This window comes from Artemia sp. Qi Xiang Cuo, chromosome 13 (assembly GCF_049724085.1).
Source record: "Artemia sp. Qi Xiang Cuo chromosome 13, ASM4972408v1, whole genome shotgun sequence".
Lineage (NCBI taxonomy): Eukaryota > Metazoa > Arthropoda > Branchiopoda > Anostraca > Artemiidae > Artemia > Artemia sp. Qi Xiang Cuo.
Window position 1 is genome coordinate 59,463,852 of NC_142806.1, and position 12,216 is coordinate 59,476,067.

Here is a 12,216-nt window from a genome sequence, read left to right on the forward strand (position 1 = left end):
TATATATATATATATATATATATAGAACATATATATATATATATATATATATATAGAAAGAAAAAATATACACCATAGTAGTCATTAGAAACAAAATTCCGGGAATTTGGTCATGCTTACTTCTAAAATATCTCTAAGAAGTCTCTAGAATATATGAAAACAAACTTGTATTGAAAAATCACCAGTAAATCCATAAAAATTCTATTTACCCTAATTTTTTCTTTTTGTTCTATACACATATACTACCCCAAATACCTATCAGTATGCCCTAAAGATTCAGTAAAACTAGCAAAACATTGAATGCTTGTTTTTACAGAAATACTTGCTGCTTATTATGTGTAAAATTATAAAAGGAGGTTTATTACCAATCCTTTCTACTCTTTTCTATCTTCTTTTCTTTTCCTTTTACCATATATATATATATATATATATATATATATATATATATATATATATATATATATATATATATATATATATATATATATATATATATATATATATACACACACACACACACACACACACATATATATATATATATATATATATATATATATATATATATATATATATATATATATATATATATATATATATATATATATATATATATATATATATATATATATATATATATATATATATATATATATATATATATATATATATATATATATATATATATATATATATACATATATATATATATACAGAAAAAATTAGGGTAAATAGAATTTTTATGGATTTACTGGTGATTTTTCAATAAAAGTTTGTTTTCATATATTCTAGAGACTTCTTAGAGATATTTTAGAAGTAAGCATGACCAAATTCCCGGAATTTTGTTTCTAATGACTACTATGGTGTATATTTTTTCTTTCTTAATGTCCCAACAGAAAAGTTTCCTTTACCAGTGCCTACAGGTGCATAGGGCGGAGAAGTCTTTGAGAGGAACCTTGAAATGCTGAGAAAAGCAATGGATGGTTACTTCTATGAAACAAGTATTCCTCTACAAATCTAACCACTGAATATAGATTTACAAGAGAAATCTCTCTCCGTTTCTAATCTCATTTTTTGAACAAGTGGAGAATACGTAAATTTGGATAAAAGATAAGATCTATTCTATTTGCTTACGGCAATAAGTATTAGCGCAGGCGAGCAAAATCATTAGAGAGCATTTTTAAGAATAGAGAAAAGACGAATCCTCATTACATGAATTCCTGTAAAAAAAAAAAAATAAAAACTTCAAAAAGGAATTGGGCAAAGTACTTTCTTTCACTCTCTTTTAATATTAGGATATGAACATAAAAACCTATTTGTTCTTGAATGACATAGCCCCTACTCCCCTGGAAAAAACTATTTTATCATCTTCCTCTTTCTTCATTCCGTTCTTTACCTATCTCTCTCTCTCTCTCTCTCTCTCTCTCTCTCTCTCTCTCTCTCTCTAAATATTAAGATATAGACATAAAAAATAATTTGTTCGTGAACAACCTGGCCCCCAATCCCATAAGATAACTATTTTATAAACTTATTCAGAGGTTTCAACTCCGTAAAATTATAGCTAGAACATATTGGCGACATCCTTAACCTCATCCAGTCTCCACATATGAAAAGCTCCTTGAAAACCATGCGCGAGAATAATGCAACCATCGGGGCTAAAAGTGCAGCCAAGAAATCCCAGAGTATTGCCACCAACTTCGCCGACTCGAACACAATCTGCCCATATACCATTCTCGTCTTCTTCCCAGATTATCATTGTTTTGTCCATCGATGCTGATAATAGTCGAAGCTTACCTAAGACAAGAAGATTGAAAAATAATTCAATTAGCAGATATCGAAAAAGTTCACATATCCCTATTTTATTAAAAACAATTAAATCAATACATACAAACCCGAACAAGCCCCCGCATACTCCTCCGAACGACAAATACCCAAGAAAAAAAAAATAATTAAGGCCCAAAAGTTTTTCGCCGTTATAAACTCCCTAACCCCTGGACTAATATTTTGATGTATCTCCTCTAAGTCTTATGCGTGCGAACCAATACACGCATAGCAAAATATCAGTTGGATGACACAACTGACAAAAGGGTTGGATGATGATTTTTCTGCACTCCTCTTGTTCAGGGTAGTTTCTGTTCATTTTATGTTTGACATAATTATTTGTGTATTTTCTATTCCTTCTGGGTTTCATGTTTTACTGACAGTGATTAAAGTCCGTTTTACGTATGTTCAAATTACTATTTGACTTTTTGTACGCTAGTCTTAGCGAACAAAAACGTTGCTCTTGAATTTTTTTGAAAATTCTTCTGTGGAATTGTTTTTTAAATTAATTTCTGTTTGTTTTAATCACAGTGTATAAATTATAGGCAGTATGATCTTTCTCTATCTCACCCATTATAAAAACCCAGACCGAGGTGCGAGTGCTCCAGAGAACGTAAAAACATAAGCGACATTAGATCTTTTCACGGGTAGACAAGTCAGATTTCTCTTGAACGCGAAACTTGGCTTCAACGTTGGAACACTAAATTTTGAAGAAACTAATCTTAAATTAATTTATTCCAATACGTATATGAAAATTGGTAATTAGTAGTGCAATGTTATTATTAGATGTTTTTAAGAATTAAAAGTAGGTTTCGAAGTCTCAAGTTGGTTTCAAAGGCATTTTGAGAAAGTTTCTGCCAAAATACGTGTTCCAGGGTAATTGGACCATTGATTGCAGATCAAATGAGAAGAGCAATATGTACGCGCTAATGCAAGAATAAGTGGGAGGAGCTGTTTGTTTTCTCTTTAAAATTTTTCTCACAATTTTTTTGTGAAAAAAATTTTCTCAGTTTTTCTCACAAAAGGGTTGGATGATGGTTTTTCGGCCCTACTCCTGTTTGGGGTAGTTTCTGTTCATTTTTAGTCTGGCTTCATTATTTGCGTGATTTTTGTTTCTTCTGGGTTTCATGTATTATTGACAGTGATTTATGTTCGTTTTACGTATGTTCGAATTACTATTTCACTTTTTGTACGCTAGTCTTAGCCAACAGAAACGTTGCTCTTGAATTTATTTTTAAAATTCTTTTGTAACATTGTTTTTTAAATTAATTTCTGTTCGTTTTAATTGACATTGTTTTTTCCTTGGCTAATAAAAGGAATATTTGTAAAGCTTTTCACAGTTTTTCTCTTTCAAATTTTTCTCACAATTTTTTTGTGAGAAAATTTTTCTCAGTTTTTCTCACAAAAGGCTTCATTATTTGCGTGATTTTTGTTCCTTCTGGGTTTATGTGTTATTGACAGTGATTTATGTTCGTTTTACATATGTTCGAATTGCTATTTGACTTTTTGTACGCTAGTCTTAGCGAACAAAAACGATGCTCTTGAATTTTTTTGAAAATTCTTCTGTGGAATTATTTTTAAATTAATTTCTGTTCGTTTTAATTGACATTGTTTTTTCCTTGGCTAATAAGAGGAATATTTGTAAAGCTTTTCACAATTTTTCTCTTTAAAATTGAATATTTTGGCTTACTATTTAGATTTCGGACAATATTATTATTATTATTTATTTTTGACCCACACTATACGAAGGTATAATACATGGAGTAACACAAAGAAAAACACATAAAAATACAATGCAAATCAATATAGAAATCAAAGGGAACCAGTTATAGAGCAACACATAAGATTTAAAAGACATTAAAACAAAAGAGAAAACACATAAAAGGAGGGGAAAAGAAGAAGAGAAAAATAACTCACAACTTTAAGAATCTAATAAAGCAGTAACATAGAGAAATATGGACACAAGCTGTCTTTATTTGTTATCACTGTTTGATTTTTACTCACTCTTTACAATACTAGAAAATATGGAGTAACCAAAGAGAGAAAAACAAATAAATAAATAAAGGAAAAATAACTTACGACTGAAAAAAACCTGATAAGGTGGTGGTGCGAAGAAAAACAGATACAAGCGATATTTGAAAGCTTTCTGTGCTGTACTTCCAATTTTAAAGTAATATCAGGAACAAGACATTTGTTAATAAGAACCAGGTTTTAGTCCAAGGTGGAAGAAACAACGGATTGGATATACTGTTTTGTCCTGGGGAACTGGATGGATGAGTAGGGTCTAGACCTTGTTCAAGTGCTCATTTATTTCAGTTACTAAAGTAGGAAGACAGTTTTTTTTTTTTTTTTTTTTTTTTTTTTTTTTTTTTTTTAGCCAGGTAATTACCGTAATACATTATAATTAATCCGGATTCTTTTTAATTTTTTATTTTTGCTACAAAGTTTATTAATAGTTGTACTACAGAACTTTGGGTGGATGGGTACGTGGAATAGTATTAAAACAAATGAATTGGAGATCTGCGTAATCTTAAGACTTCTATAGGGCCGAAATTATTTTGACCTCCATTATGTTACAACCTTTAATATAGACAAACATTGACCAACCATCCCCCTCAAGATGCACTGAAAGTTTCAACTTTATTCTCTTAGTTGTTCCAGAGATGGACCCCGTTTTGAAAACCTTGGAAGCACCTAGTGATTTTTGATATAGTTATTGCGGAGATTTAGACATTGCTGAATGTCTTTAGACATTGAATTTATACATTGAATGTCTTTAGACTTTAGACGATGAATTTAGACATTGCTGAGATTTAGCAAACGCTATAATAAGACTTAGCAAAATTCTGGAGCTTTACTAAAATTCAAATCAAATAATTTAGGAATAATTTCAAGAATTAGGGGTTGGAACCCCGTTCTGAGTTAAGCTTATGTGCAACCAAACAATTACACAGCATTATATAACATGACCCCAAACAACACAATGAAGGTAAGGCATAAGAAGGCACAATGAAGGTAAGGCATAAGAGATGAAGTAACAGGATGAAGGTACTTGCCAAATTTCTTACCGTCATCAAGACACAGCTTTGATCATTAATTCTGACAACTAGAAACACAGTTTGTACAAATCTTTAAAAACAGCCTCTCAAACAACAGGTTAATTTTAAAAACGTTTTTAAACGTGGCTAGAAAAACGATGGCTTCACTGACTTTCCTCTTCTTCTTCCACTCACTCGGGTCTCTCATTTTTTTCCTTTTATTATTTTCAGAGTCATCTTTTACTTTTAAACCTTGTTGTTTGTAGTATAGTTTTCGGCTCAAGATGTTTGCCAACCCCTCATTCGGTTTTTAGCCTATCTCTTAAACTATTCAAAAAAAATCCTGCTTAAAGCTATCAAACAGTTCGTGGTAAAAAAAATGTATGTAAGGAGCGACGTGGTTCAATAGTAACCAGACCCCCAAAAACAGAGTTACCCATTAAAGGTTACGAGCCTGAGAACATTTGCCTGATTTTTGAAGAGGGGAAAACACGCATGAAACGTCATATCCTCAGATTCAGTATATAACATAGCCCTACTATAGATGATTCAAGCTCCTGCATACAAAAATATGAAATTTTGCATTTTTTGTCAGAAGAAAGATCAAGGATGTGTGTTTATTTGTTTGTTTATTTTTTTCCAGAGGGGAAACCGTATCAAACCAGTAATCCTAGAAGACCGGAGGAGGGCTCATTTGATCGGAAATCCTAACTTCTAGTGCTCTTTTTAAGTGAAAAAAAGACTGGAGGCCAGATAGCCCCTCTCCTACGCCCTTTCTTTCCCAAAGTCACCCGATCCAAGTTTTGAGATAGCCAATTTTTTCAGTATAGTTAAAAGGTCCTATAGCTGTGCCTTTGGGAAAACAAGACCCCCCACAGACTCTGGGTAAAGGACTGTAAGTTACGAAATTCACCCATTAACATGTATAGCATTTGGTTATGGGGAAGTATAACGATATTTATTTATTTTTTTTGGCGGGCGGGGCAAGATTTTCTGCTTGGGGAGATTTTCCAAGGTGAGAATTTTCCGTGGGAAGGAAGTTTCTCGGGTGAGCTTGCCAGGAAAAATTTTATGCTGGGGCAATTTGCCAGTATTCCTGTTGGAAATTCTTTTTATTTGCCTTATTTGCTTTGTCTTAGACGAATACATTTAACACGTGGAGATGTCCCGGGGGAAATTTTCAACGGGGTTGGAACTATCGGGGGGATTTTTCCATGGGTTCAGCGGGAGAAATCCTCCATGGAGGAATTTTCCGCAATAGCAACTTTCTACTGGAGGGGAGCGGGGGATTTACGAAAAAAAATCAACGGAGAGGAATTTCCTACACGATTTGAGACGATCAAAAGTACACAAAGGATAATTTTTCAGGCGGAGTCGTTTGTGGGAAATTTTCCTGGGGGATTTTCAGTGAGGATGGAACTGTCTGGGGGGTGGTTTTCAGGTGGATGGGGGAGGGGTATTTTCAATGGGAGGAGATTGAATTTGAGGAATTTTATGTCGGGAGGGGGAATTTTCTGTGGGGGGGATTTTTCATGGACGGAAGCTTGATTTCCCGGGATTAATTAAAAACGATCAGAAATTAAGTAAAAAAAAGCAATGTTTTTTTCAACTGAAAGTAAGGAGCATTATTATTTCGTATTTTAGTGGGGTTGCCCCCTCCTAGATACCACACGCTTTAAGTTAAAGTTATACTTTTTGTCCCGATTCTTCAGGAACAGCTCCTGAAACACAGGGGCCGTTTAATTAGACTAAGAAGTTTTTATAAAACTACTAAAGAACTATAGAGTAAAGAACGATGGATTGAGGAGGGGGCATCAATCCTAATATAGGTAATAACGTCTGGTCGTTTTAAGCTTTAGTCTTACTCCTTACTTTTAGTTTTTTATTTAGTTAATTATTAGAGTCATAAAACAACCACTCCTTAATTACTCTTACTATAACTACAAACAAATCTCTGATGTTTCTGAACATTTTTCACGATCTTAATGGAACCTACAATTAAATTAACTTAAAAAGCTTTTCCACAAAACAAGTTTTACAAAGAAAAGTAAAGAGCTCCATTAAGCCAAAAATTAACAGAAATAAAGTCAAATAATCTTCGAAGTATAAACCTATCACAAATCACCATCAATAAATAAATGAAACCCAAAAACGAACAAAAATTACAATAAATAAGTGAGTCAAACTCAAAACGAGCAAAAATCAACATGAGTAGGGTTGATAACCCCCATGCCTTCAAGACCAGAACATAATTTGCAAAAAATATATTTTTTTGGCAAATTGTTTTCATACTTTGAAAAAAAAAACAAAAAAACAAATGACCTAGGATTGCATATACTGATATTTATTCCTTAAAATCTTATAATTTTTTTTTATTAAAGTCAAAATGCGAAAACTCTTTTAATGTATTTTGTTTTCATTAAGGTGGAAATTATATTCTTTGCTTGAGAAGGAATGGGGGTTATCAACCCTACTCATGTCACTTTTTGCGCGTTTTGTGTTAGACTCACTTATGTATTGTAATTTCTGTCCTATGACAGATTATGGTCCTGCGAAAGGTTCTATACGGAATAGGGTGAAAGATCGATTATTCCGTTGATCAATGAAAAAGATAAATTACCTGCATTATTTTTATGCCAATCCAGTCCATAGACCCAACCTTCATGACCACCAAGCACAGACTCCGTTGTTGCCACATATGTAACTCCTTCGAAGATGAATGTATTTTCGCTAATTTTCAACTTTGACGAGGTATCTTCCTCATTTTTTTCTTTAATCTTCCATAAGCGTATCAAACTATCTTGGGCAGACGTGGCAATGATGGTATTACCATCAACTGAAATATTTCGATTTCACTCAAAATTCACTCAATTTTGGACACTAAACGTCACAAATGATGAAAAGAATTATAACATTAGAATTATATACCATCAGAAATATAGAATTATAATTGGAATAATTGCTAATTATATAGAATAATTGCTAATTATAAAGGGAGATAATGTAACATTAAGTTTGGAAGGTGATAATTTGTTTTTTTTTTGAAAAAATTAGATTTTGACTTAATAGGGCATGAAAAACATCAACGAGGGAAACAACGTTTTGTTGGTACATCCCCCCTCAACCAAATTTAATTTGATGTCTATCACTGTCAATGATAGTTTTTGTTAAAACTGCGTAACATTTCTGATGTGTCAAGTATCTCCTATTCTTTCTTGGTGTATTCGGCGATCGTTGGAGTTGCTTATTTGTCTGAATAAACTGACTGCAAAATGATATTTATTTGAACATTTATTGGACCTCTACAGTGATACCACACAATACCACATAGAATTTATGCTACACTAACACTCAAACAACTGTAAACAGTAGTAACTAATTTGTTTAAATTATTAAGATCAAATATTAAGATTCAGTCTCAGGTAAAAAAAAAAAAAAAAAAAAAAAAAAAAAAAAAAAAAAACTGGAGTATTGATAAGTCCTGTCTCTTTTTATGCGCTTTCTGAAATGGTAGAGAACCAATTCAATAGCAGACAAGTGATTTTTGACTATTTAAAAACAATTGCTTTAAGCAATTGGCAATTTTCTTAGGTTTTAACCCGAAGCAAAAAAAAAAAAAAAAAAAAAAAAAAAAAAAAAAAAAAAAAAAAAAAAAAAGAACATCAAGTAAGTAATTTATTTATTATTCATTATTACCACACCACGGAAAGCTTTCGCTTGTCACGTACAAATACAAACATAATAAAACGCTTGGAATATCTAATATTAGTAAAAACTAATGCGACAAAAAAGAGAAGAAAAATAGAAAAAGACAATAATTCATATTAAACCTAATAATAGTAATGTTTAACTATATGAAATATTGTCTCGAGTATCTCAAACTTTACCCTGATACTGGTACTGAGTATCAGTATTTTAAATTTCTTCTTTCTCAAGGTTCTTTTTTTCTTCAATGAAGAGAAAATGTAAATTATAGGCAAAAAAAAACAAACAATTTTCTCTGATACACATAAAAGTTTCTTTTTTTACTTTTTATTAACACTATTTTAGTAATTGTGAATAAAAAAATATTGAATAAAAAAAATGTCCTTGAATAAAAAAGAATGCCCTAATGCCTCCCTCCCAAGGTTCAGTTTGGGATAAATGCCCGTAAACACGTCTAACTACCTATAAACGATAGGTAACTGCCACCCTCATTTAAACATTCCTTCTTATTGTGAAATAAAAACATTTCCTTCTAATATCGACTGCTTGAGTCTATTCATGGAAATTTAGAGGAGGCAGAGGGAGAATCTATTGTTAAAAATCTAGGGGTGGACGCAAATTTGTCTTTTTTCTAACAAAATACAGAGCTTTATTAATGGAAATACCCCAGAAACTTATGTTTCAATATCTATGGGCAGAGCAAAAAATCCAGAGGGCACACAATCTATGGGGGGGGGGGCAAGAATACCGTCAAAAGTTGCTTCTATATTTCTAATCCAATCCTCATGTCCTACCAGCTGCAGCAGTTTCAGGGGTTCTCCATACACATTGTAGATATGAATTTTAAAATCGTCACATCCTATGGCAAGAAGTGGAAAACTCTGGTTCTGGACGGGTATAAACTTCATATTTAACGCCAAAGGCTTTTGACCTAAGCTTAGCTGCGATACGACTTCACCTGTAAAAGATATTATAACTTTACACATGATGGAATATATTGTGCAATATCTTAAATGTATGTATATTAACTAAGTTTTCTAGGGTGATCCCTTGCGCTTCCAGTGATCCTGTAGACGATTGTAACAAGGACAGTTGTTCAGGCCTGTAAATATGTTAATTAAGTAGTGAAGAAAGAATAGTAACTTTAGATTTTTTTTTTTTGGGGGGGGGCTCATTTTATTTATTTTGTCAAGTGTGTTAATGAGTGCTGTTTTGTATGGCTTTGTTTGGATTTCGTCTACAAAGCAGGATCTTTCAATGTCACATTTATGCAGTAACACGGGCCATCGACGGGCCAATGCACAGTTTATATAATATACCAGTAAGTTTACCGCAGATGATTTCTGGCTCTTCATTCTCGGTGCGAACAAAAAGCTCCTCCCACTTATTTCTGCACTTATTGGTTGAGCCGGCCAAGTGGTTTTGTCAGTACTTGTTCCGTAGGTGATTATTCTTTGTCTACCCGTGAAAAGATCTAATGCCACTTATGTTTATAGCTTGTCTGGAGCCCTCGCACCTCGGTCCGGGTTTTTATAATGGGTGAGATAGGGGAAGATCATACTGCTAATTATATAAACTGTGGGCCAATGTTAGCAATAGATTCTGTTGAGCTTCAATTTACATGTAATTTATTGGCTAAGGATCGTAAGCAGGTATGGCGTTTTATGTTTTTTAAATGATTTTTCTCTTTCTTTGATTTATTCCAATAGCATGCATTTCTCTAGTATGTTGATAGAAAAAAAAAAAAATTGGCAAGACTTAACACTGGATTAGCAAGAAGGTGTTTCAAGTTATGTCTTTAGGGGCATATATCTTTGTGTATTTTGGGGTATCGACAAGTTTTATTATGGAGCATCGATACTGATAATCTTTCAGTTTCAGCAATACTATAGCTTATTATAAATAAAAATAAAAAAAATAGATCAAAAGCATACTAAAAGCTAAACTTGCGAGTGATCTGCTAAAAAAGGACTGCGAAAAATAGCATGATAATGTAATAATATGAACAGAATAATAATACAATAATATAATAATAATGATAATAATGATGGTATCAAATGACAATATACAAGAAAATAATGATAAGTAGGATAGAATAATTAAAAATAAACGGTATTTAAAAAATTTACCCTAAGAACAAGGGATTTAAGCCAGGGGTAAAACATCTACCAAGAAAAGTATATATGCAGCCAAAAACTTACATAACAATTCATTTAATGACACAGAACAACCTAACAATATTTTTTTTTCTTATAATAGCTGGTATATAATAGCAAGTACAAGATACATTTCATATAATAGCTAGTCTGGTTGCGAATATTGGTGACAAAACAGAACTTTATTTAAAATTCACTAACAAGCAAAAAGAGCTGGCTGCATGGGGTGGAACCATCTTCAATCAAATTGATTAAACTGCAGTTGAGGTAGGGTGAAAATTTCAGCCAAGACGAAATATATATATATATATATATATATATATATATATATATATATATATATATATATATATATATATATATATATATATATATATATATATATATATATATATATATATATATATATATATATATATATATATATATATATATATATATACGAAAGGACCTGGATATACAGCCTCGGATGCTCCATGTACTATCCCAATTGGACCCATGCCTGACCAAGGGCGTACCCCTTTGAACATCGTTGACCGAGGTGGCATTAATGTCGCCACCTGGAATATCCTGACGTTGAACCAGCCTGGTTCTAAGCTTCTTTTAGCCAATGAACTAAGAAGATACAAAGTGACGATCGCAGAAATAACAGAAACTCACCTTACGGGAAGCGGCGAAGAGGATAAAGGAGAAGGGCGGACACTGCTGTGGTCTAGTGGACCCCAAAGAAGAGGGGGAGTCGGCCTTGTTCTCAACAATTTCGCTCTGTAAGCCCTATTGTTATTTACGCCTATCTCACCACGTCTACTGAGAGCGAGAATCGACGGCAAGCACGTGAAGATAACTGCTCTTACCTGCTACACACCGACAAACAAGGCCCAAGATGAAGATCAGGACTACTTCTATGCGGTACTGTCCTCCGAGATCTTCTCTGTACCTCCACAAGACTACCTCCTAGTCCTAGGAGATTTTAACGCTGGTGTGGCCAACAGCTCTGGTCTGTACGATGCTGCTGTTGGACCTGTGACAGTTGACGCTCTGAATGATAATGGTGAGCGGCTGCTCAATTGCTGCATCACCCATTCTCTATCAATCACAAATACCTGGTTTATGAGAAAAGACATTGTGAAGTACATATAATACAGTAATGATGGCAGGACAAAAAAGATGCTTGACTACATCATTGTTCGACGACGCTGGCTTTCGTCTGTCCAGAACTGCCCCTCATACAGAGGCGCCGAGCTCGGCAATGCCAACCATCGTCTCGTCTCTGCAAGGATAGAACTCCAGCTGAGGGCCAATAAGAGTAACTCCTCATCCACCATGAAGATAGACACCTCTCGACTGAAGCAGGATCCCTCAGTTCGCGAGCGGTATATGGTTGAAATCTCTAACCGCTTTGAGGCTCTCCAGCTGTGTTCAGATAGTAAGTCAGCATGTACCACTTTCAAAGAAAATATTCTCAGAGAAGCTACCGAAGTTGTGGGCTTGAAGCC

General features: G+C 33.3%; 1 protein-coding gene across 2 annotated transcripts in view; it reads right to left on the reverse strand.

Moving 5' to 3' along the window:
* Elp2 (elongator complex protein 2) overlaps nucleotides 1–12,216 on the reverse strand; it is a 114,030-nt gene that overhangs the window by 58,701 nt on the left and 43,113 nt on the right. For both annotated transcript variants that reach the window (XM_089099623.1, XM_089099624.1), the window contains exons 5-7: nucleotides 9,313–9,522; nucleotides 7,480–7,695; nucleotides 1,589–1,794 (exon numbers count right to left, since the gene is read on the reverse strand). In XM_089099623.1, the coding sequence (XP_088955749.1) occupies nucleotides 1,589–1,794; nucleotides 7,480–7,695; nucleotides 9,313–9,522 (632 nt within the window). The remainder of the gene's footprint in view (nucleotides 1–1,588; nucleotides 1,795–7,479; nucleotides 7,696–9,312; nucleotides 9,523–12,216) is intronic.